General features: G+C 44.2%; 1 protein-coding gene across 1 annotated transcript; it reads right to left on the bottom strand.

Annotated features, from left to right (window-relative positions):
* Positions 1 to 2,013: 2,013 nt before the first annotated feature.
* Positions 2,014 to 3,076, bottom strand: SOX21 (SRY-box transcription factor 21). The gene has a single exon (XM_054162951.1). The coding sequence runs from the start codon at positions 2,988 to 2,990 to the stop codon at positions 2,145 to 2,147; it is 846 nt and encodes a 281-aa protein (XP_054018926.1). The 5' UTR covers positions 2,991 to 3,076; the 3' UTR covers positions 2,014 to 2,144.
* Positions 3,077 to 27,225: the final 24,149 nt, after the last annotated feature.

Genomic DNA, 27,225 nt, shown 5'->3' with positions numbered 1-27,225 from the left:
CAACCCCCCCCACCCCCACCGAACCGTGTTAAGTTTTAGTTAGCAGTCACTGGAAACCCCCACGAAAAAATAGTCAAGAAATAAAGCAGAAATATTGCTCAGATAGGGGAACAAATTACACGGGTTTAAGTGGTGAAGCTCTTGGGCTAACCAGATAAAGTGGTCAGGCAACTTTCCACAGTGAAAATGTTACTGGATACCGATGAAATGCTTTGAACGGTCTCAGTGTATTCAGTGAACTCTGTTCTGTTGGTCAATGAATGCCCTTTCTTTTTTTTCTCTCTTTTTTTTTTTTTTTTAAGATAATACGACAACTTGGGGTTTAGGCTTTTTTGATTTTTTTTTTTTTTAAATCTTCTTTCCTATTCACGATTAAAAATGTGATAAATCAGGTTTTTGGCTCTGAATAACAATGGCTTGATTTAGATTTCCTAGTAAATCTATTCAAAAGTGAAACAAAGACAGCCTTTAGAGGATACCTTACACCTCACCTGGACCAGGCACGTAAGGGCAATTCAGATAAAAATCTTGTTAGTAATTCAACAAGAAATAGAGGATTTTCTCTTTTCCCTGCTTCAGGCTTTATTTAAACTCTTTGTTCAAAAATGAACAGAGTGGTAGTCGGAATCTAATTTACAAGTATAGTTTAGACGTCTAACTTTAAATTAGAAGATCACACAAGAAAACCATTTACACGTAAATGTTAAAACCAATACTTAATCTTTTTTTCTCCTTTATATTACATAAAGCCAAAAGGAAACTAAATACATGTTAGCCAGTTTCATTCACAAACATTAGTCAAAATATACACATTACAAAAGTAAACAACAAAAAAACCCCTCTAAGCTGATGAAGGATTTTTTTTTTTCCTCTCTAAAATTTATTGAGTTTTGCTTCTTGTTTGGGGGTTTTGTTTGTTTGGTTTGTTTTGTTTCTTCGAACAGCCATTTGCAATTAAATTGCAGTCGGTCTAAAATAAGTAATAGGTAGGGTACTCCAGGACACATGTGAAACGCTTTGTGTTGGCGGGGCAAACCGATTTCCTTTTAAATGAGAATACTCTTCTGTCAAAGCAAAGCTCTGCTTCAGTTCAGCTAAATAATAAATAGATAATTAGCACTCAGACAAAAAAGTCTGATTTAACCTTAGATAATATTGCGAACCCTAAGCGGTCCTGCAATATTGCAATATTTTTATTCCTTTTAAAAGACATTCCTTTTTTTTTTTTTTTTTTCCCTTCCAGGTTAAAATTGAATCAACCGTGGGCGAAGTAAAAGTAACAAGAGTCTTCAATTCGAACCTAACGTTTCCACACAGATATACAAATTTACAGTCTGAAGGGTGGTGGGAAAGCGGGGTGGGGGTGGGGGGGGCACGACAGACGGGGACCGAGGGTCACGCGGAAATGGCGATCCACGCCTGTCAGCCTCGCGCAGCAGTGGGTGGCGGGCACCCACGCGGGACAGGGTGCAGAGAGGGGCAGGGAGCACCCTGCACCGCCAAACCGTTCTTTGCCTGGATCCTGCTCCCGCTGGCCTTTGAAGGGCCACGAACCAAACACACGGCGGCCGTCTCCGTTACCGGGGTCGCACCTTTCCCTGTCCCGGCCTCTCAACCCCCAACTACTCCCTCCGCCTCCTTTTCGGCAGCGGCGGCGGTGCTGCAGAGGAACTTTTCCGAGACCAGTACCGTGCGGGGTGTGGGGAGTGGCAGAGGAGAAAGCCCACGACCGAAGAACGAACCGGCGGAGGGACGTAGCTCCCGCGTCCGTCCCGATTAAGCACTTCTGGGGACAGAGCGGGCCGGTTACTTTCAAAATTTTTTTCCCCCCTTTTTCCCCCCCCCAATTTTTTCCTTTTTTTTTTTTTTTTTTTTTTTTTTTTTCCCCTCTCTTCTTTTTCAGCTCGGCTATCTGCAAAGACCGCATGCAACACACACAAGATCTACGCGGGGCGACGGACGGGTACGCGCCCCTCAGCCGGCGACACTCAACAGGTCGTCGTCGGCCCCGGCGCCCCAGCCTCGACCCTAGTCCCCACTTCGCGGCTCCGGCGGCGGCTTGCTCCCCTTCCCGGCCGCACGTATGCACCGGTACCCATCTAGTCGGTGGCCGGGGCTTTACGCGGGCATCCTCCGGCCGCGGGTCATAGGGCCGCGGCGTAGGCTGCGGGGTAAGGGTCCAGCTGGGGCTTGCCCATGCCCGGCAGAAGGATGTAGGCCAGCGGTGGCTGCAGCCCCGGGCCGGGCCAAGCGCTGCAGTTGCAGGGGATCATGTAGCCCGGGTTACTGGGCGACGGGTGCGAGTGCGTGTGCCCCCCGGCGGCGGCCGCGGCGGCGGCCGCGGCAGCCGCGGCCCCGTGGAAGGCGCCCGCCCCGCCGGCGCCGGGGTAGCCCAGCGAGGAGGCGTAGGGTAGCCCCGAGCCTGAGGAAGAGGAGGAGGAGGAGATCTCGGCCATTTTGGAGCCCAAGTCCAGCAGGGAGTAGGGGCTGCTGGCGGCGGCAGCGGCGGCGGCGGCAGCAGCGGCGGCAGCCGACTGGGGGAAGAAGACGCGGGCGGCGGCGGCAGCAGCAGCAGCCGCCGCCTTTTCAGGGTTGGCCAGCAGCGACTCGGGCATCAGCCCACCGGCCGCCCCGCCGTGCAGCCCGCCTGCCTTCAGCCCGTGAGGGTGCTCATGGTCCGCCACGCCGCCCAGCCCATAGGGCACAGGGAAGGCGAACTTGTCCTTCTTGAGCAGCGTCTTGGGCTTCCGCCGGGGACGATACTTGTAGTCGGGGTGCTCTTTCATGTGCATGGCCCGCAGCCGCTTGGCCTCATCGATGAAGGGCCGCTTCTCCGACTCGGTCAGCAGCTTCCACTCGGCGCCCAGGCGCTTGCTGATCTCCGAGTTGTGCATCTTGGGGTTCTCTTGGGCCATCTTTCGCCGCTGCGCCCGCGACCACACCATGAACGCGTTCATTGGCCTCTTGACGTGATCCACCGGCTTGGACATGGTGTCCCCTTGCCGCCCCGGCGAGCCGCCGCTCGCCCCGCGCTAGTGGCCACCTCCTCTGGTAGCCTCTCCCGCCTCTTCTTCGCCCCCGCCGCACTCTGGTCCTCCAAATGCAATCTCGGCGCGGCAAACCCGGCTCCGGCGGGTGTGGTGCGGCGGCCGCGGGCGGCCCGGCTCCGGGCGCTGCCGAGCGGCGACGACGCCCCACTGTCAGGGAGCTGTGGCGGGCGGGACGGGCGCCGCTCCCCGCCTGGGCTGCGGAGCCTCTCTCAGCGCCGCCGATCTCCGGGCCAGGGCTTTTCCTCTGGGCTCTCCGCGAACGGCAGCGGCTGGAGTGCGGCAGGACCGCAGAGAAGTTTCGAGGCAAGGGCGGAAGCCGGCGGCAGGCGAACGGCTCGGGGTGGCGGGATACTCGCTTCGTCGCGGGTGCGATGCTCCTTGGAAGTCTCCGGTGAGGAGAAGAACCCTGGACGGGGCGGCGGTCAGAGCCCGCCCGGTGCCATCGCCGCTCGCGCAGCTCGGGGGGCAGCCCGCCGCGGCGCGGTGCGAGGCCGGGCGGGACGGGGTCCGCGGCGGCTCAGGCGCTGCGGGGAGGCCCCGGGGGCTCGGGCTGCCCTGCTCACAGCCGCCCCGCTCCGCCCGCAGGGGCGCAGCCAGCCGCCCGCTTCTCGCACATACTGGCCGGGCGCCGGGCGCCGCGGCCTCCTGGTTCGCGCCGCCGGACAAACTTCACCAAGTTTCGGGCGGGCTGCGGGGCGCTCCGCCTGCCGCGCCGCTCCCCCTTCTCCGACAGCCGCCAGGTCTCTCTGGGTTTTCTTGGCCGCCGACTCGGAGGGGCGGCGGGGCGGGCAGGAGCGGCGAGGGGCGGAGGGAGGAGGAGGAGGCGGTGGCGGCCGCGGAGGAGGAGGCGGAGGGGAAGGTTGGTGGGGAGGGCTCCTAATTAAAATACTCGGCGGTCTGCGCCCGGCGGGCAGCCGACCCGGTTATAAAGTCCGTGGTGGGGTTTGCAGCCGGCGCAGTCGCCCCCTCCTCTCGCCCCGTCGGTGCGGCGGCAGGTAACGCGCGCGCGCTCTGCATGCCTCCGCGCCGCCCTGTATGCTCGCGTGCGGCCTGCCCGCGCCGCGCGCCGCGGGAAGGAAAGGCGGGCAGGCAGGGGCGGAGCCACCGCGCGGGAGGGGCGGCCCCCACCTCGTTCCCCTCCCCATTCCCCGCCTCCTCCGCGTGCTGGCAGGTCGTGGTAGGGCGGGGTCGGAGACAGTGCATGCGCGCTGAGCCCACCCCTGGTGGCGAGCACTGCCCGGGATCTGGAATTTTGGGGGGGGGGAGGGGGGGGGCGGTATTTGCCGGGGCTGCGGGGGTTCTCGCTGGTGGCAGCGGTATAATTTAGGGTGGTTTGGACTTTTCCTCGCGGAGGGCCGTTGTAGGGGGCGGATCGCCCGGCAGAAGGGTGAGGCCGCCGCTTGGGAAAGCGTCCTCCCATCCCCTGCTCGGGCAGGGGCGTACATCCAGTGGCACGCCGAGAATATCCACGCGTGTTTCCTTGGCCACTCAGTGCGCCCCTTCGCACTCCCCACAGCCCCCGAGCTCTCCGATGATGCTCCTCACCGGCTGCCTGTCAGTCAGGGCGAACTTGCTCGCCTTGTTTGTACTTCGGCGGGTCGGTTTTGACTTACCCTTGTGGTATGTAGAAGTGCCGACTCCAATAAGCCATTAACTCTTTCCCGTGCTGGCAGCAGGCTGGGTTCTGCCCGTGCAATCTCCGCCAGCTTTTAAGGAAAAGCGTGGGATGGCAGCCCCTGCCGGACCCACCGCCCCACCTTGTCTCCTACAGCTCTCGGGGTGCCGAGACGTTTGGAAAGAAACCCAATGCCGGCTACCCACTGACGGGTGCCCTCTGAACCCTCTCCACACGTATGCGCGCCTCGGTCCCACGGCAGCCTGTCCGGGACAGAGTGCTCTGTAAAACACCGCGTAGCTCCTCTCTAAACAGCACCTTCTCCCGTTTCGTGTTTTACGACCCGTTTACTACTACTTGAAAGCCACCTTGACAACGTTTGACCTCCTACAATCCATTTAGGCGTGGGGAAAAAAACAACCAACCCCCCCCCCCCAAAAAAAAAGAAAAAAAAAGAAAAACAAAAAGAAAAAAGACCTTTCCATCCCTTGTCAAAAGAGGGGAGATTAAGATGTGTACTGGCGTTGGCTGGCGTTTAGCTTTACCTTTCAGGATATTTCTCGAAGGTGGGAGCTCTAACAAGAGGGGCTGAACCCGGTCCAGGTACCTTTGCCCTGGAGGTCAGGTTAGAAACCCCTCGACCAGTAATTTCCCGCTTTAAGATCAGCAGCCAGGTTTTTCAACTGCGTAAAATCCTCTCGTTTGATCAGGGAAGCGATCTCCTATTCACATATAAAGTTATTGTGTCTGACTCCTAAGGGGTGAGGACTAATCCCCTGGCTCTCTCCGCACAGATCGGATGCCGGCAGAATCGCCTTCCTCTCGCGTCGTGGGTGACAGCCGGAAGGAGCACGGACTCATTCAGTTTAGGGGAAAGCGGGAGCGCGGTTTGTACGTCTCCAGACGCCACCATGACCAGAGTGAGAACTAATAAAGTCTACTGAAGGGTGCTCGGTGCGGGGAAAGAAGCAGCAGTGACCCTCCGATGCCACCAACAAATGTCCCGCCTCCGGCTGCCGGCCGCGCTCCCGCCAGCGCCCCAGGAGCGAGGGGCGCAACGCAGGCAGTGAGGGCTCAACCCCCGAACGAGCGACGTTCCAGCAAAGCTCTTTCCTCGCTCTTCACGCCAGCCACGCTGCTTCCCTCACAGATCCACTTCCCCTGTACCCCTCGAGGCAAGAGCAATGCGCGATGCAGAGGGGACCTCGACGGTCCGGTGTCTCAACAGAGCCTCGTGAAGCACTCAGAGCAGGCACATGGGAGTAAACTGGGAGTTCCTGTACAGATGAAAGTCCCCACACGAACTCTGTGCCCACGGGTCAGTCCGTGGGTCAGTCCGCGCCAAGGCTGCTGCTGGAACCCCCTGGGCTGCAGCTCTGGATCTGCGCACACGTAACTGGCAGAGCGAGGTGCAGGCAGCCCGGGCAGCTGTTCCACAGAAACTGGTGGGGAAAAGCTCCACGGGTCTTTACAGAAGCTCCGAGGAGGCTCTTTTTATCCTGCAGTTGTTGGAGGACAACACAATCCCCAATTCACAAGTCCCCACAGAGTGATGTTAACAAGAAGCATTTACGTAACTGCCAGTAGAGAAGATCCCTCAACTCACGGGCAACAGACTTCCAAAAATGTCGGCATTTACAAACCCATGACTTCATCTGCTCATATTTCTGACTATCGTCAGTCCCCAAATATTGAAAACGGTAATAGCATTTGTCATAAATTGATGTACACGAATATTTCACAGGCTGAAGTATATAAATGGCTCGGTAGTGACTTAAGTATATTTTTCAAGTCGCAAATGAAGTACTATATTCGAATGTCTCGTTTCCAAAGTGCTTCGTGCCCCCTCACGTAACGCTTGGCATAACCCCTGGCTACTCAAGCGCAGACACACTCGGTTACTTCAGCGATTGGTGGCAGGTAAAGCAGGTCCTGCCTTTCCCTAGTAATCATTGCCTTTCAAGAGAGTTTGCACAAAGTGATAGAAACTCTCATCAGTTCTGCTTGGAGTAAGGTTGGCCTCGGGTTAGGGTCCCAGGTCTCCCCCTTGGTTTGAATCGGCCAAGGCGGGGGTGGGGTGAGAGAAGGCTGTTCTGCCCGCGGGGGAATCTACAGGCGCAGAGCATCGCGGATCGGAGTGGCTGCCTGCGCAGCACACACGGAGTCCCTCGGAGAGCCTTCAAATCCCCAAACACGAAAAGGGAAGGCTTTATCGGAGCTGAGTTACTTATCTGGATTTTTGTTAAACCACCACTGTGATCTCCGCGTGCTTGTGCGACTGTGTTAATTGTTCTGATAATGTGTTGTTATCGATACAATAACAATACAATCGTGTGTAATGTGGTTTACTTGCCTTTGACCTGTCAAATCCTAAAGCATGCAAATTCAAGGGCGCAATCTTTACGCCTATTATCAGTGGAGAAAAAAAACCACCAACAAAACAACAAAACCCAAACACGACAACCCCCCAAAAAACCAACTAAAAACCCGAACAGATGCACTATCATACGAAAGCTAAATAAGAATTTCCAGAATGCAGTTCTGTATTCCACCAAGTGAGATCAAAGTGCTTAAAAATATATTAAAGGGGGATTTAGACTACCTTCTCGATACCCATATGTTAACTCCGTCAGATTGCTTGTATCTACTTTAAGAATTACGTCCCACTCCAAATACTGTCCGATTTCTTGTACTCTGACCGAACAGCTCCTCGTCTGTACTGTACGCAGCGTTAGTATGCTGTTCCTGTTCGTAAAGCTCAGTTTAAAGCGAGTTTCGAGGAAACAATCTCCTTTCTTGCTATTTTTTATTTGAGTCTAGTAATCAGTCAAAGAGTCAAAGAGGTAAAAAGTAGGCGAAGAATAGTGGTTAGCCCGACAGCGATCTCCGCCTCATCGTACCTCCCGCCTGAAAAGCTGGCTGAGGGCTGCACAGCCCCATCGCTCCCTGGGATTTGCAGAGCCACATCGCGTTTTCAGGGCTTGCTTTGTGTACCGAAGCGTTTCCATAGGCTCACTTCAGAAGCTGACGTTTTCCTTTGTGTAGGGCATCAGCTACCGACTCCGCATCCCTTTTTGCTGTCCAAAGTTGCCGGGCACGTTGGTATCCTGAGCACAGTAACTAGCTAGCAAGGCTAACGTTTCTGCTTAGATGGAGTTTGGCAGGTCTGCGAGCGCTCACCAGTCTTTTCCCTCTTGCGAAGTCGAGCACACCTGTAGTGAGAGAGGGAGTTTTACCCCGTGAGCCCTCTTTGCTTAATACACTAAATTCTTTAATATGCTTTTACAGAGTGCTTCCAAATGCTCGGCATTATTATTTTTCAATAACATAAGTTTATTATTAGAACAGCTGGTAGCCCAAGCTCTAGTGAAGTGCCTGGCAAAGGGTTATATCATAAAACACTGGTTTCTAAGTTTATAGTTTCTAATCTGGCTGTGAAAGTGTGATTCTGGATGGAACTTGGCACTCAAACGCTCAGCCGGAGAGTAAACTTTTAATAATAAACACATTGTTTTATTGGGTTTGCTATTTTAAGTTAAAAGAGAATTAACAAAGTTTCACTAGTTTGGGAAGCTTGGAGAACTCCTATACTTTTTTTTTTTTTTAATTCAGTGTTATGAATTCAGTAAGGACAGAGTATGTTCTGCTTTTTATTGTGATTTAGTGTGCCATTATTTTTAAGGCAAAGCCCAGCCTTTGTCTCTGTCTTTTAGGACACCTGGGTTGCCTTTGCAAGAACACATGCAATTGTCAGTGGCAGTTCTGAGCAGACTGTGGTGAGAGGATCCTTCCTACTTTTAGCCTCAAAGAAAAGTTTAAAAGACAGCCTATTCTGATTTGCTAAAATTTATCTAATCCACATGCATTCCATTTGTAATCCAAGCTATTTTCATGTACTTTAATGACTCCTTTTTTTGCTGCTTTTTCATCCTGTCAGCCTTGCAGTAGTTATGCAGCCTAGGAAGAGTGATCAGAACAGCAGACAGGGAAATTCTAGGAAAAAAAAAAAAAAAAAAAAGAAATTAGGTGGTTACATGGTAGTCCCTGACTGCTAAATGACTAGTCCTTGTGTGGGGGTGTGAAGCTGAGAATTAGTCTTGCTGCAGGGTTCCTGGGCAGGCTTCAGTGTTTCAGAAAATGCAGCTAAATACCTCTCTCTGGAGCATAAGGAGCACGTCATGTAATGTGAATGTGTAAGCATTCCCTTCCTTGTGTGATGAAATCAGAGCTGATATGGATGAAACTGATGGATGTCCAGGGTCCAAGTTTTCCCGTTTGAGCAATTGAATATAGCTTATCTTCTAAGAAGCTGAGTAGTACCTATGATCCCTTTCCCTTTCTGAAGGAATGGACCAGTGCACAGACTGAATAGTGTGGTTTTATAGTTTGTTGTAAGGAAAGGTGAGCCTTGCTGTTTGGTGTCTTCTACTACTGGCTTCCTTATATTCACTATCTCTTAAAATGTCACCAGTTTCTGGACAAAGGTGAGAAATCCTTAACTGATGTCCCCACATCCTAGGCTGCTCTCATTCACCCTACCTTCTGAACCATTCCTTTACCTTTTTTGTTGTCCAGTGGACAGCTGAAGAATGAGGGCTGAGTGCATTTAATCTAGTTGGGTAGGAAACTGTTCTGCAAAGGGATCCTCACTGTGGAAAGGTAAATCAGATTGGATGTTCTTTGAACAGATAACAAAGCTTTCAAACAAGCAATCTTTTTTGAGTGAGACAGATCTCTGAAGATTTTTACTTTTAAATTCAGTTGAAATTTTATGCTGACAATGATCATCTTGGTTCACGTCTTAAGGCTGTCCAGCAGGCATAGAGGATTTTTTTTCTGTAATAAATGCTTTCTAATGACTAGTCTAGTTTTATTCAAGGATGATTCATAACTGTAAACCACACACAGTTATTTTACTAGTCATGGGTGCTAGACACATCCCAAAAGCATCCATGTAATTTTGAAGACAAGGTCTTCGATTTCACTGGATAAGATTGTAGTTTGAAAACCTTAGGCAGCCACTTTGGAATTTCTAAGTGTACACAAAGAGGATAAAAAGAAAATCAGAATTAAATGGTTCAGATTTCCATATGAAGAAAAGCTAAGCACAATTTTTTGCCATTTGCCTTCTGATTATAATGACTTTTTAATTGACTACAAAAGAATAAGGAATGGGGGCCTGTATCAGAAAGAATTTATGTTTCTTTCTGGACATAAACTTTTGGCCTTATCTTCTTTATGGTTAGCATCATGCTTTTCTGTAAGAATGGCCAATTTCTAGGTTCTATTTGGTTGGGAGGAATCAAGACGTTTGTTCTTTAAAACCAAGTCACTTATGAAAATTGAAAGCTAATGGGCATGAGCCAACTGGGAAAAAGAAGCTGCAAATAGTGAAGATAAATACATAGAGCCTCCCCTTGCCTGAGGAGCCTGTGAAAATGCTGAGGGATGTTAAGAACAGATGAGACTAATTTGGCAAGAGTGACAAAGGCCAAGGACAGGAGTTTTCCTCTCCTTGGCTTTTTACAGGTCTCTGATATGGAAGGAATCAACTTGAACTTAGTTTGTCATACGATCCTTTTTGTTCTTTAGAGCCCAGACATTCCAATGATTCACATGCTGGTTCACAGCCCGTGTCTTCACTGTTTCTCTCCTACCCACATATGTAACCTGCACCAGTGTTATCTCCCTGCACTGTTCCTGAAATGTTCATACATGAGCACATCCATTGACATCCTGAAGAAATGGCTTTCTTTTTTTTCCTGTCTGATTTAGTTGTCACTGGCCTTCTCTTTTTCTCTTAACACAATTTTATCTCTCACTGTGAAGAGCCTTGTTGCTGACATGGCTTTGCTTCTTTTCCCCCCCATTTTATCACCTTTCTATTTTGTTTTGACTCTCTGCTGAAAAATATATCCTCTGCATCATTTCTGCCTGAATTTCAAATCTATCTTTGTTCTCTAAGTATAGAAATATAACATTTAACTTCACAAAATATTGTATTATTTTTATTAAAATGTTTGTGAAGAAATGGGGAGTTACCATTGTTCATGAATGACAACACTGACAAGTATTCACAGAAAGTTGTCAATGGTGGACCAAATCAATGACAAATTTGGCCCCTGGCACGTAGAAGTTGTTTAGGGTATCCTTGCTATGCAAGGATGTTTACAATCTTGTACAGACAATATATTCTCCCATGTGAGGATGTTTATAATAGGACATGTAAAAGATAAAGGCCTTTTTCATTAGTGTTTCATATAGAAGATCTGACTTTTATTACTGATTCAATAGAGAGAATGACAGAGTAGAGCATACAAGAAACAATAGATTTATACAAGAATGAGGAGTTCTGCAGCATTTTTTGAGACATATTTTCAGTTCAGCAATTAAAAAAAATATTGAAAATTTCAGGAGTTATTTTGTATTTTCAGAAGGAGTTATTTACTCGGTGATTAAACAATTCAGACTTGTATCCTCTAAAAGACCTAAAAAGAATTAAGCATAGATATTTTAAAGCATGAGGGTGCCTAATTTCCATTGATTTAAATTCCCTAAGGAGATTCAATGGGATTTTATGTCCTGAATTCCTTGAAAATATCTGTATACTCTGAATGGAATGGGCCTAAAGCACATTTGTGCTTTATGATAGAAACAGATTGTTGTATTGTTTCTTGTTCACCCCCTCCAGTTTTTTTAATGCTTCAGCTCTTTTCCAAGTAGGGTGGTTGAACAATGGTTATAACAAGGACTATATAAAGCTCAATTTTCTTGGATTTATTTGGGTCTGTACTCCATTTTGCAAACAGAGCTCAATCCTGCTGGGCTAGGAGTTACCTGAACAAGTTGCCATGAGGTAAACTAGTATATGAACATGCCCATGTAGCTCCTCAATAAGTGCCTATGTGCATGGTACACTTGGGATAAAGGAAAGAAAGTAAGTAGAAATTATCCTTCAGAAGGAAAAGTACAAACCATCTCATATGCACTGTAAGTTAAGAATATTGGATGATTGTCAATAGCAATGGTGTAGATGACATACTCTTGAATTTATGGTATAGCTTATGTCATAGGGGCTTGTTCTCATGCATATTACCTTTGTGTAGCAGAAAGTACCTGGAGGTGATGCTAAAATGAAAACTCATGGAGGACTAGCCATGGCCTTTTGCTAAACTGTCAAGTATGTCATATCTTCTCTCTCTCTTTCTTTTAAGCACAGAAAGAAAAGAAACATACCTTAACCACAAGACATACTACCTTTTAATCCTGTAAAAATGCTGCAGATATGCCTAGTAGATGTGCTTATATTGCTGTACAACAGAGCAATAGCATCACCCATATTTGACAAATGAAACACTACATGCTTTCGCTTGCTTCATATGAAATGGTGGCCCTGTTAAAAACATCAATAAAGCTGTATCTTAAAACACAGTTAACACAAGGTTTGACCTCAGCCTAATAAAATGAATGGAAATGTTCCTGTTGCCACATGCAAAATGTGAAACTGGTGTCCTTTTCTTCTCCTGGTCAGTACATGGGCAGGTAAAATGTAAAGCACCTTCATAAAAATCTGTATCAACATTACTGTTGAGGTTTTCTGGAATAGGATTATTACAGAGTTTCTTTTTTTCTGGGTTTTATGTGTGTGATAGGTTGAGAGAAAATAAAAAATAGTTCACCTGTTTGCTGATCTTGGACATAGCCAATATAGAGAGTGTGCTTTGTTCGCTAAAGACCGCACTGAATTCCTGCAGGAATACATGGGTCCTCCCAAGCTGCCTCCCAGGTTCACTGGAGACAGGCAGTAAATTAAATTGGCCAAGCCAACTCCTTCATGACTTCACTATTAAGTTCAGGCTTTCTGAGGTAAAAGGCCAGTTCATGAAACCACTTTGTTGCTAGTTACCTATTTTCTGCTTATCCCTCTCCTTGCTTAATGGCTTTCAGTTCCTACCATTGCTGGAAAGACTGGAAGTACATAATCCTTTTCCTTCAGAAGAATGGATCTCTTTCTCCTTGCCTGCCATATGCGTTAGTGTGACCTCTTCAAACACAGTTATGCTTATGGATGTTTTGATTTTCTTAGGGGCAGACATGAGTTCAACAGGAGAGTTCTACCTCAAAGTGTAGATGCAATTAGTTTATTTTGGCTCACAGCACAGAAAGTTTAAAACAATAAATTAAAACCAAGAGGATTCCTTCAGGCACTCTGATGTTTTTCTTTTCTTTTCTTTTCTTTTCTTTTCTTTTCTTTTCTTTTCTTTTCTTTTCTTTTCTTTTCTTTTCTTTTCTTTTCTTTTCTTTTCTTTTCTTTTCTTTTCTTTTCTTTTCTTTTCTTTTCTTTTCTTTTCTTTTCTTTTCTTTTCTTTTCTTTTCTTTTCTTTTCTTTTCTTTTCTCTTTTATTTTCTTTTCCTTTCTTTTCCTTTCTTTTCCTTTCTTTTCCTTTCTTTTCTTTTCTTTTTTCTTTTCTTTTCTTTTTTGTTTTACAGGAGGTGGTGGTTGTAACATTTGCAAAATAATAAGTACAGTAAGTTGACATTGTGATATGATTACTTATGTAAGTGCTTAGACATACAAATACCTAAACACTAATGTAATTATTGAGAGTCATGGCAGTTATTCCAGCCAAGTTAATAAAATATCATTACTGTAACTATCTACACAGGACTGAACATGATGGGGAATCCAGGATATGGGAAGTCTAACAATACAGAACACATTGAAATGATAATCTTTGTGTATTTGTGCACATGTGATTATTTTAACAATAAATCAGAAATAATTCAGTAGGTATTTTATCTGCAGGAGCAGAGAGAAAATGATACAAGAAAACTTTGCTTCTCTTTTGCCTGTATTCCCCTCCCCTTCCTGTTTTCTCTGTTCAGGAAGCTAAGCACAGTTAAATTAAGGATGATTTCTCTGTAGTATACATGCTCCTGGATCTTAACATAGAGATGTAAATAGCTGGGTGTGAACTTACTAGATATTATATTCAGCTGACACAAACAACCCAACCAGATAGTTCTAGGCAGATAACAGTCATTTCTGCATTGGTTGGGAATCAGAGCTCAGACGATTTAACGATTATTTATTTATATTGGTCTGATTCAAAGACTGAGCCGATCCCAGGCTCTGGCTGGCTGGACAAACTTTGCAGATTGCACAAAACATTGTGGTAGGGATTTGTCCTTTTTGCTCATCTCACCCCACACCCCCCTACCCAGGACTTTTCTGTGGTGCACTGCTATTGTTCTTTCTTTTCATCCAGAGAAAAACCTGCAAAAACAAGCCTTGCCAAGTTATGCCAGGACCAACAAACCTCAGTTTTGGCAGATAGGAGGAGAAGTAAATATAAAATTAATTTCAAAGCAATATCAGTGGGGATGCCTCACTGAATGGGCCTACCTCAACCCTCCTCATAGGATTTTTGGATAGTATCTGCTCCAGGCTCTTTGATACAAAGTGAGTAGCTGTCCTTGAGTCATCCAGAACAATTGTGTCTGACACACCAACTAAAATGAGTATTTCTTACTGAAGCCTAGAAGAGGTACAATACTGGTCTGAACATAGAAGCACTCCATGTAAGCCCCTCATTGAAATACATAGATGCATTCTGTGAACTGGTGAAGTTTCAAACAGAATTTAAGGATAGCACATATTAGACACATTGCAATGACACCCAATGTCACTGCAAGTGTTTCTAACCCCGGTGTCTAGACATAGCAGCACTGAGTTAGAAACTGGGTTCTTCTTTTTTTAATTAACCCCCCCAAAACAAACTGTCATTGCTAGAGAAGGATCTTATACATCCATCAGGAATTCTTATGTTACCCATATGTATTCCCAGATCCTTTCTTCCTTTCTTCTGCTCTGCATCAGCACTGAAAGCTGTGATCAGAGTCATGTCAGCTGGCTGATCCAGCTAAACCCCAACTGTTCCAAAAAGAAAGAATACACTAATTTTCACTAGTCACACTGACAGATATTTAATGGGTAATGCTCATGAATGAGAGGCAGTGGAAAGACAAAGCCAAAGATGGGACCTTCCCTTCCAGCAGCCACACACCCTGAGACCGACACAACCCACTTGTGAAACTTCATCCTGTGTGCCAATTACTGAAATTCAAATAAGGGAGACAGCACATTTACACTCTTAGAGAGACTAACACGGGGATGGAGTTATCAAAAAGTTAAATTCTCTTTTTGAGACAGAAAACCCATCACAACCAGCTTGAAAAGCCACTCACCATCCTCAGCAGTCCTGCTGATTATGATTTCACAGCCTCCGTGGTAGGAGGAATTAAACCTTTCCTTCTTAGCTCTGCAGCCAACACATAGTATTTCAAAATCAGATGGATTTAGCGTAGGTCTGTCTTCACTGACAGTTTGTTTGTACACTGTGTTTGCTTATGACAACAAGGTATTGGAGAAAGGTGTTTGAAGCTGGGTTATCAGCGATTATCAGTGTGTAAGGGCATTGCAGAGCAGCTTGTAACAGCTTTCTCAGTCAGTGGGATCTGGCCTGGAGCATCAACAAGTAGTGAATGGACCCTGAAGCTTGCCTTTTTCTTCTGGAAAAGAAGGAAAATCCATGTATGACTTTGATGTCCATCTCAGCCCTAACAAGAGTGTCTCTCGCCCAGTGGACTAACACTGCAGTAGTATTCGTTAGCCAGCAGGGGCAGTGGTGACACAGGTAAAAGGTCTAAAGAGGCTTCTTTTCCTCGCCTCTTGCACTCCTGATGTACTATCTTACAAGTCTTTGGTGGCTGGTTGTTTTTTAAACTAGATATGCAGGAGCAGATGAGAGAAAGGAGGTTAAATCTCTCATAATGCCATTCCTCACCCTCCTCACAAACAGATCTTCAAAGCTTCAAGGTCCTGATCATGTTGTAGTCACACCCAAACCTGTGATAATCAACTTCCTGCATTTCTCTCTCCATGAACTCTTCAGGCTCTTCAAAGTTCTCTGGTTCATGAGTGATTCCAAGATTCTAGTTCCTCCTGACTCTCATAGACACCTTTCCACGATTAAATAAGCCTAGCAAAGAGTAACACACCGTAGCACTGAAACATGTAGGAAAATTGCTATAGCTTCATATATCTTAATGATTGAATGTTTCAATAATAGCCTGCATGCCTGAAAATTGGACCAGATCCCCACTGAGCTGGCAAATTTCTGTGGAGAAATCCCTGGCACCACATTTGTTTATCTTAGTAGACAATTTGTCTCATTGTCTCTAACACTGATGAAACCACAAATAGTGCTCCAAGATCATTTGCCTTGATAAAAATAACAACAAATTTAAGAAGCTCAGCTATGTAAGCTGCAATACAATCTTTATCAGTGGCACCCAAAACCGAACTGAAACCATTAGCTTTCAAGGGCATACAATTAAAATGGGTTCTCCACCTCAACAAGATAAACCTGTCCATAATAGATACTTGTGTCCATGAAGAGATCACCTTGATGTCGAATGCAACCTTTCAACAAATGAGGAAAAAAAGAAAAAAAATCACTGTGTGTTCACATAGGACATTAGGATGTGTGAGCAAAGATAGGAAGGTGAGGTTTCTAAAACTTGCACAGAGGTGCTCGTATTTAGAAGTGAAATTACTTGACGTCACTGCTGCTTAGTCCTTCAACTTCAATGTGAAACTCTATAGGAGTTTCTTTTAGGAATTTATCGAGGACATCCACACAATCATTTAATGCAAAATAATTTATGTGCATGATCTTGCAGCCTTAGGTCATTCAAGACCGTTTTCTCAACTGTCCCCAGTTAGACAAAGTGCATGTATTTACTCTTGATTAAAGTTACAGCTGCCCTTCCTAGCTCTTTGAGGTGTGGCTCAATGCAGTCATTGTCGCAGTGTCTCTTTCTTGCACCAGCCATGGAGCAATGGCCAGTGGCTGAGGTAGCACTCTTTATTATCTGCTCCAGAGCACAAGTAGCATGGTCAAGTATCAATTATCTCCAAAGCTATTACAGTTCACAGATGATGGTCTTCATTGATGCCTAGTTCTTCAAACTAATTGTCATATACTATGACAATTATGTAAAAATACTTGTTTTACATCTCTGACATCACTCATTTGTATTTCTCATCTTGGACCATACCATGTGTGGTGGGTAGGGTGAAATGTCATTGAAGCTGTGGGTATAACCATTACCTTCTTTTAATGAAGCTTTAAGAAACAGTTAAGCTGCTTTATAAAATAACAGCAACCTCTGCCCCAATCAAAAGCATATCTTATTGTTAAAAATCCCAGCACACCCATAGGCTGCACAGGCTGAATGGTGTAGGAGAGAGCTTTGTCTGACTATTGTTTTTAATGGAGAACTATGTGCATATTGTGTGTGTAAGAGGGAAAGAAAAACTCCGCAAGAGAAAAATAGATAGAGCCTAAACAGAATACTGAGACTGTGGCCATCAGAATAAAACCTAGAGAGGAAGTCTTCAAGCTAAATACTTGAATCTTCCCACACTGAAGGAACCGAGACTTCATAAAATCTTTGTAAATAAACAGGTTTTATCAGAAGGATCAGATTCTATTTGAAATTTCTCTTTCTAGAGGAAAACCCTTGAACTTCAGTTAAGTGTGCAGGACGGAAGGTACAAGACAAATTCCTACTGACCTGAAATCAGGAGAATTGCCAAGATGGAATTTGCCTCCCATGTTCAATACTCACTTCTCCCCTCCTCTAACATGAACAAGAAAAAAAAAAAAAAAGAAAGAAAAAAAGAATGGGATAAGGAGGGGCAAGAAAGGAAGAGTGGAAAGAGAGCATATACGCCTTATCATTTCTCGTATGTGCTCAGCAATTTTATAATTCAATAATGCTGCTTTCTTGACATAGTAATTTTTAAATAAATGAAATAACAGCAATAAACAATAATCTGAGGGTTTTGAGTTGACATAGATTATATAGTTCTGGCTATATGGATTCCTGTGTTATTCATAAGCCAGTTTAGCTTTTGCATTTGTGTTGTAGAAGGATTGTATTATAGCTTTGCAGTAGATTAGATTTCTTTGTATTATTCTATATATATATTTATATCTGGTTGCCCTATTATGCATTTTCTTAGTACTATCTTACAAACTGATTGGGACATATCTGCTTTTCTATTGTGTGCATAAGTGCCCGCCACAGTATGGATTTAAAAGCAAAATTAAATACCCATATCCCAGGCTTAGAAAATCACTGGTGTTCTGTTGCTGCATTGTAATTCTGTCTACAGTTCTACCTACCTACATTCAGCTTATACAGAAAATGCAATTAAAGACATGGATTGCTGAGAAATGGGAATTATTCTTCACAAATCATAATGACTAAACTTTGCCCATTTCTGGCCCCATGCGCAGAGAAGAGCTTCTGATGATGCTGCGTAATGTCTAAGTATGATCTCAACTCAGTTGGCATCTTTGTCTGCTTTAGGTTTCTGTGCCTTTGTGTCCTAAAATTATAGATGTTTAATCCTTGCATATATTTTGTGACTTGAAACAACTTACATGCTATTACTTTCTGTGAGAGACCTAATAGCAAGGGAAAATAATGAGTATTTCTTTAAGCAATAAACCATTCTTCAAGTGATAATGCATCTTAGCAGAAAGGGGATTCTAATACCAGTCTTCTAGTACACTGTATTTGTTGAATTTGTTATTCATGAAAGTAGGACTCACAAAATGGACAAAATCCAAGTATGATGTGGGCACCTGGTGTACACATTTTCCTTCCCAGCTTTTCCGAGTCCCCCTTCACCTCAGTTTGTTGTTTTTACAATGCATCTCCTTACAGCAAAATGGGGCATCTTGATAGTGTGGACAAACATTTGCTGAGTTCTGAGATGAAACTTTCACATTTTTTTCCCTGTGCAGGGTCTGAAATGGGGTTTTTACAGGTGAGAAGCTGGTGCAGCTTTGCACCCCATGTGAACAGAGGGTGAAGAAGCAGAGCATCAGACTTTGTTGCCGTTTTTACTATCCTCTGCTCACAGAAAGCATAGATAGCATGCAGTGTAAGCCCGTTTCTAAGGACTCTGGCTAAAGACTTATTTAATAGTGACAGCATCCAAACAAAGGCACTACAGGGATATAGACAGTATTCTTAGCCTATTTTGGGGTCCTCAGCTAAATGAGGATGGCCTTTTACAGCCAAGTAATTGTAAATTAAACACAAATCTTGTGATCTCTGAATTCATTTGTACCAAGTGGGTTCATCCAGATAGCCTTTAAAACTGAATTTGTGCATTTTGTATGTATGTATTTATAATAAAAATGTAAATGAAAGAATAAAAACCTGGTAGCTTTTCACTTGAAGCATATAGACAGAGAGTAAACACTGGAGAAAAAAAAGTATTAGTAGCTCTAGGAAGCATGGAGTGTTTAATATCCAGATTAAATATTGGTGGAGCTTGAGCTCTTTTTCTGTCAGTCTATCACCTGCTGTTGTAAAAGACTCCTGTCACATATCTCCTGACCAATTATGTCTGCAGTAGCTTGGGAAGAATCCTCTATCTGGCTGCTCACGGTGCTGTGGGCTATGAACAGGAGACTGCCCTGAATTATTCTCAGGGTAAACCCTTTATGGGTTTTAGAAACAATTAACTTATCTATTTTCTACTAGTCTGAAAGCCTTATGGATAGCACAAATGTAAATTTATTTTAACCTCAAATCCAATGTATAATTTTTGTGGAACTGGAAGTAGGGAACCAGTGTGATTGGAAGATACATTTCAATTAATTCTTCCTCCGATGTTTTATCTCCTCGGCATCAGAACCTTTTATAGTGTTAAAATTAACAATTATGCAGCTGATGGCTGGCTGAAACCACAGGGGATCTGGAAAGGGCCTCAGATAACACAACATGTATAAATCATTCAGGAGAACAATTCATGAAAGAAAAGTTATCTGTGTTTTGGATGACATTGGAAGAACTAAATAGGAGTCAATTTGAGGAAGGGACATTTTGCTCCATTGTCCAGCCTGGCTTTTTTATTTTTCCTCCCCCTTTTTTTTTTTTATTGTGTTGTAATATACATTTTCAAAATTAATTAACCATTAACAGCAAGATAAATGTTTCTTCTTGTGTTAGGGAAATGCTGGCCTCGGTGGTGAAAGATTATTTCACATGAGCAGCACTCTTCAAGAAAGCTGTTGCCAGATAAGGTGGTGACTGTACTTTGAAGAGGAACAATGAGAAGTGACAGACAAGACCGTGTTTACCAAACTGAATAGAGGACTCGCAGGTTTCCACTCACTGCTCGGTTACCTAAGCCCAGGGAATCAAGGCTGGAGTGCTGTTTCATCAACCCGGATCAGTAACAAAGTAGTGACTACTTTAGAATATAATATGCTGTGGAATCTTACTCCAGGTAGCAATTAATAACATTTTAATTTTTTTTTTTAGTGAAAAGTTGGAACCACTCTTGTGCTTTATGTGTTTGGTAGCCATGAAGTATTTTTGATACCTGACGGTTGGTTTTTTTTTTCTCAACATTCAGACTTCTGATTACAGGTGGGGGTGTGAATGCAGCACAACCTGAATGTGAAATCCTTCTAAATTAACCATGCCAGAAATGTAGAAATAAGAAGATGATGTTCTTGTTCTGCAACTTACAGAAGATCTAAATTGGTCAGCCACATTGTACACAGAATGGCATGGGACTCATGTGTGAGGTGCTCTGAACCACAGCCCTGGAAGAAGCTAACTCATTGAGCATTGTATCAACCCACCTCATCTGGAAAAGGCCACTGGGCATAGGAATATTTCCCCAGTTTTATTTCCAGCACTGCCAAACTGTACCTCAGTCCTCACCACATTGCTTGTGACCATTGAAAAAGTGCTCAAATTATATTACTTCCATGCTGTGCAAACATATGTGATGCTACACTCCCAAAACTGGACTACTGGATACAATACTTATATGAACGTGCATTACTATTTTGAAATTGGGAGTGTAACTTTCCAGTCATAATCAGCTGATTTTTATCTATTTTTTAATATATTTTTTTTGGTAATTCATATGATTACAGGCTGGGGTCAGAGTGGCTGGAGAGTGGCCAGGCAGAGAGGGACCTGGGGGTACTGGTCGATGGTAGGCTGAACACGAGCCAGCAGTGTGCCCAGGCAGCAAAGAGGGCCAATGGCATCCTGGCCTGCATCAGGAACAGTGTGGCCAGCAGGAGCAGGGAGGTCATTCTGCCCCTGTACACTGCACTGGTTAGGCCACACCTTGAGTCCTGTGTCCAGTTCTGGGCCCCTCAGTTTAGGAAGGATGTGGACTTGCTGGAACGAGTCCAGAGAAGGACAGCAAAGTTGGTGAGGGTTTGGAACACAAGCCCTATGAGGAGAGGCTGAGGGAGCTGGGGTTGCTTAGCCTGGAGAAGAGGAGGCTCAGGGGAGACCTTCTTGCTCTCTACAACTACCTGAAAGGAGGTTGTAGCCAGGTGAGGGCTGGTCTCTTCTCCCAGGCAACCAACACCAGAACAAGAGGACACAGTCTCAAGCTGCACCAGGGGAGGTTTAGGCTGGAGAATAGGAAGAAATTCTACACAGAGAGAGTGATTGCCCATTGGAATGGGCTGCCTGAGGAGGTGGTGAATTCACCATCATTGGAGGTGTTTAGGAGGAGACTGGATGGGGTGCTTGGTTGCATGGTTTAGTTGATTAGGTGGGTTGGATGATAGGTTGGACTCGATGATCTCAAAGGTCTCTTCCAACCTGGTTTATTCTATTCTATTCTATTCTATTCTATTCTATTCTATTCTATTCTATTCTATTCTATTCTATTCTATTCTATTCTATTCTATTCTATCCTTCCCAAAGCATCCTTCCTTTAGTTTGTTTGCTCTTGATTTTTATTTTTCTCAGCTGCCATTGAGCAGATGAGAAAAATTGAGCTTCGTACATGTTCAGGTTCCAGCAACAGTATTAGTTGGACAAAGGCGTATGACAGATTTCTAATTTATATTGCACATAAGTTTATATCCTTGAATATAATAGCCTAGAACATATAACCATCTTTTCTTTTCCATTCAGATCCAAATCCATCAAATACAAGCTTTATGGAACACAGGTGCAGAAAATATTTAGTTCAAATAAAAAGTTTTTGTTAACTGACAGAAAGGTATCTGCTAATACGTGGAGCAGAATCCATTCTGTTAATTTTGATATACGCATAGTGACTACAGAGTATATTTTCTCTTGACTGTCAGCAGGTTAGATTAATCTAGAAGTGCCACAGAAGTAATGGAGAGCTTGGCTATTTAAGTTATGCAGAAGATCTTCAGGGAGGTCTTGGCAAAGGTACCTCATCAGTCATACTACGTAATGATACCTTAATAGTGCTCAATATGGCACACACATGGACATGTAATGTTTGTTGAAATTCCTTTGTCTCCTGATGGCCTAGAAAAGTGCAAGGTTGAGATTCTTCATTGTGTCTACCTGTGCCACAAAGAAAGTGTGGATCAGGGACCAGCTCAACAAGCTTTAGCCCAACAAAAAATTCCTTCTGTGCTTGGGGAAGTTTCTTACTGTCTCTGATTTATGTCACTCTGTTCAAAATATTTGACTCCATTTTGTTTCTTTAGAAGCTTCAGGAAAGTGAGTTTTGAAAGGGGCATTTCTAGGTTTTTGTTTACATCATCAACTGTCTTAAGTGGAGAAATTAGTTTTACTTTTTTTTTTAACTTTTTTTTTTTTTTTAATGTGTGTCTCAGCAGTAGGTACAGAAGTGTCATTTGAAAGACAAAAGCACTGGCCAAAGAATTCTTGCTGAGGTATTTAAATCAGCAACATCCTTTCTAACCCTTCCCCTTTCGTCTACTAGGACTTATCACATATGGAGCAAGGATGGTTGAAGTGAGCATGACAGCTTCTGACTTTTAGCAGTTTGAAGGCTGATGGGTTAACATAAACCTTGACTGATGGATGCTCATCTCACTCTGTCAAGCTAAAGTTGAGGTGCTTTCAGTGTTCATTCAGTAGATAGACACCAAAAGCAAATGTATGGGCAAACTGCTGGCTCTATTACATAGAATACATAGAATAAACCAGGTTGGAAGAGACCTTCAAGATCATCGCGTCCAACCCATCAACCAATCCAACACCACCCAAACAACTAACTCACAGCACCAAGCACCCCATCAAGTCTTCTACTGAAAACCTCCAGTGATGGCGACTCCACCACCTCCCCAGGCAGCCCATTCCAATGGGCAATCACTCTTTCTGTATAGAACTTTTTCCTAACATCTAGCCTGAACCTCCCCTATTGCAGAACACCATCAGAGACCTAAGGTTTCTTGAAATGCAGTCCTTGCTCTATACTGTCCTCTATTCAGCCAGAAATTATGCTTAGATCTTTCTGTTTTAAAAAATGCAATTGTGAAGTGCATTCATTTAATTTTGTAAGGAATGATTAATAAAATTGGGCAAAAATCCAATTGCAACTTCACTTCACCAGAAAAGCAGATTTAAGCCAACTGACAGTCTTTGCAATATTATAGCTTTATTTTAGCAAATATTTTTCAATTAAAAAAATGAAATGCATTTCTAAAAAGGTGTTTTCAAATCTGTATTTTAATCATATTCCTAATGTAAATAATGCTTGAAAACAGAACAGCCTTGAGTCAAATGAGCTTTTCTCCAGATTTCTCAGAACTACTTGCACAATGAAATATTAATTATTCTCCAACTTCTATTATCACAGTTATTCTCAGAGGTCATATTTTCATTTGTGTACCTATTTATATAGTCTGAAACCCTAAAAAATGACAGTGCTTTGAAAGAAGTCTCAGAAAAACCTTACCCTCACATAACCTCAAATACCAAAGACAGGAGAGGCAGAAGTCGTCTGTAAGGAGAGCAGAGACAGCAGATGATAGAAGGAAAGGAGACCGTGAAGTAAACCCCTCCTTGTGTGAGACTAGGACCTTCGCTGTTGCTGAAGTCACTGAGTATTTTACAGATAACCCACAGTTTATACATGTGATTAATTATTGTAAAACATTTGCAGGGCACTTGGAAAACACAAAGTGCTGAGTATTGCTCTCCTGGATAATGACAGTTGTATGGAGCTCCACAAGGCTAGAGTGTTGCTTAATGTGAGTGTTGAAAGAGCGAGCTGTGTCCTCGACAGAAAAATTGAAGATCCTAGATAGAGTGTAGTACTGTCTGTCTGGATGCTCACAAGCCACATTTCAGAAAAGACTCCAGAACATAAAGTGAAATTCAGGTTTAAAGTCCAAAATTGTTATTGTGAAAAGCTCTGCTAAGCCAATGTTCATAACTGGCCAGCCTGGCTACCTCACTCACACTTCAAATATTGCACTTTAAAAAAACCCAAAGGTCATGCAGCAATAGCTGCTGCTCTGACTAGACCCCCTTGCTTATAAATATGTAATTTCTGTTTGTTTGCTTGATCTGTTGCTGGAAGTTCTGGAAATGCTTGCTTTCTTTCCTTGGACTCCTCTTGAGGCAGGATGCAGGAGGGTGGGCAAAAAGGGTGAACAAAAAAGTGTCAGCGCCTTGTTGGCAGGGAGCTTCCAGGCTGTGCAAAGAATTCAGGATTCACTGGGGCAGAAAGGGCAAAAAGCTGCACATATCACTATTCTAGTTAGTGGTCAGGACCTGAACTTGGCTTTGGTTGAGGAAAAACAGTGACTTTAGTCCTTGCACCTTCCCATGTTGTATATTTTATCCAATGTATGTATAATGTACAATACAGAAATGACCATTGACAGGAAAAAAAGTCAGGGATCTCCCCAGTCAATCCATCCCCCATAAGGCTCATAATCACAAAGCCACAGAGTGATGAATTATTTGGAGTTTCTCTACATAAAACTTGCAATGTTCTCTGTGCCGGTTGTTTTCTATACAGGAGAAGGAAGGTGTGAAACTAGCCCACAGTTTTTGCAAACTAGCAGAATAAACCATATCTGTAGCAAGTATCTTTAGAAAGCAGAATGCATATCCAGAGTACTCAGAGCAAAAGCTGTTAGTCTTCTTGCTAGTACTGCCACCCACTCCCATGCCTCTTGTATTCCTGCTGGAAAGTGGCCCAGCTTCAAAAGGAAGCTTTGCATTTAAATAATGTGGGGCATGTTACTCTAAATAGCATTGGAGTCAAACACATTGGAGTATGCATTACTGGGTAACTTAACTTGCTGTATGTGTTTTCCTTTTGAATACAGTCCACAAAGAGATGGTGAGATTTAATCTAATCAAGTTAAAATAATTTCTTCCAGAATTTTCAAACATCTGGCCCAAATCAGGAGACTCTTGAAGACACTTCCTAAAAATAAGTTTGATTTTGATGAGTTGGCATTTTCCACCAAAAGCAAGAAAAATCCTGACCATCTCTAATTCCCTGTGAGATAGGGAGAAGTTCTCTTCGCACATGTGTGAGACTCTGTCCTCCTGCGATTGCAATGACACCGTGCTGGCCACAGACTGCCTCTGTCTCTGCATTGTTGCAGGGAATGTGCCCACAGCAGTTGGAACACTAACTTGATGAAGGAAGGAGAAGAATGATAAGTGTGTATTAGCTGCTGTACAGGGGTTTAGTTGTAAAATTGCTTAAGAAGAAAAAGTGTTTACACAAGGTTTTATTAAGGAAAGTAGTGTTATAAATCATCCCATAAAGAGAAGAAAAACCTTCTAATTGCATGCTTTATCTTCAAAAGTGATGAATTTCAAAACAATCTGCATATCAGGTGCCTTGTCTGTATTTTAGTGCTAAAAGGCTTCTGTTGACATATATTCAGCTTCTGTTACTTCTCTTTGACACATCACATAGTTATTTTCTTTTTAATCTCTGAAGAGCAGAAATACTGTGAGCTCTTTGCTGGTGCCAGTATGGATAGAAGCCATCCCTAAAGAGATGTATGTTGCAGTTGGCAAGATAGAAATCACATACTGTATAAATATAGAGGTGTTTGTGTGTCAGGATGTTGGCAAGTGGTTTGTGGGAAAAAAACCTACTCTGTCGGATGCTGAAAGCATCTTTCAGATCTGCCGTTTACAACTCCACTTTTCTTGTTGTTTTTATGCCAGTCTTTGAATTGTCATTAAGGATATATACAATTGCCTGTCCAGATGTTGTACAGAAAGGCCCTGAGAGACACAGGGCAATTCTTGCTATATTCCTAGTGAGAATGATGTTGTTAGGAATTTGTTTCAGGAGGTTTTTGATTTTTTTTTTTAAACAATCCCTTTCTTCATTCACTAATATCAGCACTTGTTTATATGTAGAGGAGCTTTGTTCTCTACCAACATTGTGGCTTGAAACTGCCTTGCTGTGTCATTGAAGCATAGTAGTCATCCCTTTCCTAACCACAGCTCCAAACTGCTGCTCCTTGGCCTACTGCTTATAATTTCCTCTCTCCCTGTTTCTTAATTTATTTTTTTTTTCCTTTAATGAACTTCCTTCCAGCTGGCTGCAAGTTCACAGGTCTCATCGTTGGGCTTAGTGGGGCTACTTTGCTTTAAACCCTCCAGCACAAGGTTTGTTTCTGCTGTGCCATCCGCACTGGTCCTATGGAAAGCTCCAGACAGCCTTAGCTTCTTCAAGAAAACTTCATCCTCCCTACCTAAGAGGGCAGTCAATAGAAGAAGCTGTCAAGCACAGAATTTTGGTCAGCCACTTGTGCAGAAGGGCATGGAAAATGAGACCATAACTTGTGTTCTGCAGTAGTGGTCCCCCAGGGCATTGTCCCCAGCACCGGCTGGAGCAGCTACCTCAGTACATCAGAGGCATCAACACATGCTGATCTTCCAAAAGTGGATGCAGCTGTCTGAGGCTGGGACTGCCAGGGTGCCTGGGACCCCTCGCTGAGGCTGGGGCAGCAGGAGGTGGACTCCCTCCCTGGCCCCAGGAGGTCTGTGTTACCAGGTGAAGGAGCCGCAGGAGATAAGCAGCCTGGGCAGCATCAGGGATGATGAAAGCAAGCTGTCATAATCTGTCTGGGAAATCAGTATGGCGGGGGTGCCTATCAAGTGCTTGCTCAGCATGGGGAACAAACAGGAGGAATGAGAGGTCTGTACAGTTGCAGGGCTACAACCTCAGTGGAGTCACAGGGACAGATGATGGGATAGTTCACATGATTGGAGTGTTACAATGAGTGAATGTGGGCTCTTTTGAAAGGACAGGCCAAGACAGTAAGGAGAGGGAGTTGCACATTATTTGAGAGCAAAGGTGGAATGCACAGAGTTTTGCCTGGGCATGGATGGTGAGCCAGCTGGGAGTTTATCCACTAGGGTTAGATGGCAGACCAAGGTGACTTTCATTGTGGTGGGTGTCTGCTACCTATCATCTGAACAGGAAGAAGTAGATGAGAAGCTTTCTTCAGATAACTGGAAAAAGACTCACATTTCACAGAGTGGCTACACAGTTGAGGTTAGAAGGGACCTCTGCAGGTCATCTAGTTCAAACTGCTCTGCTCAAGTAGAGCCACCTGAAGATGGCTGTATTGTAGGATCACTAATATCTGCCATTCAGAGGGACCTTGACAAGCTGGAGAAATGGGCTGATGGGAACCTCATGAATTTCAC

Source organism: Dryobates pubescens, chromosome 7 (genome assembly GCF_014839835.1).
Source record: "Dryobates pubescens isolate bDryPub1 chromosome 7, bDryPub1.pri, whole genome shotgun sequence".
NCBI classification, from domain to species: domain Eukaryota; kingdom Metazoa; phylum Chordata; class Aves; order Piciformes; family Picidae; genus Dryobates; species Dryobates pubescens.
The sequence above is the reverse complement of the archived record's forward strand: the minus strand, read 5'-3'. Positions and strand labels throughout refer to the sequence as shown.

Excerpts from the sequence above, each read along its gene's own strand:
- SOX21 (XM_054162951.1), bottom strand. The coding sequence starts at position 2,990 with ATGTCCAAGCCGGTGGATCACGTCAAGAGGCCAATGAACGCGTTCATG.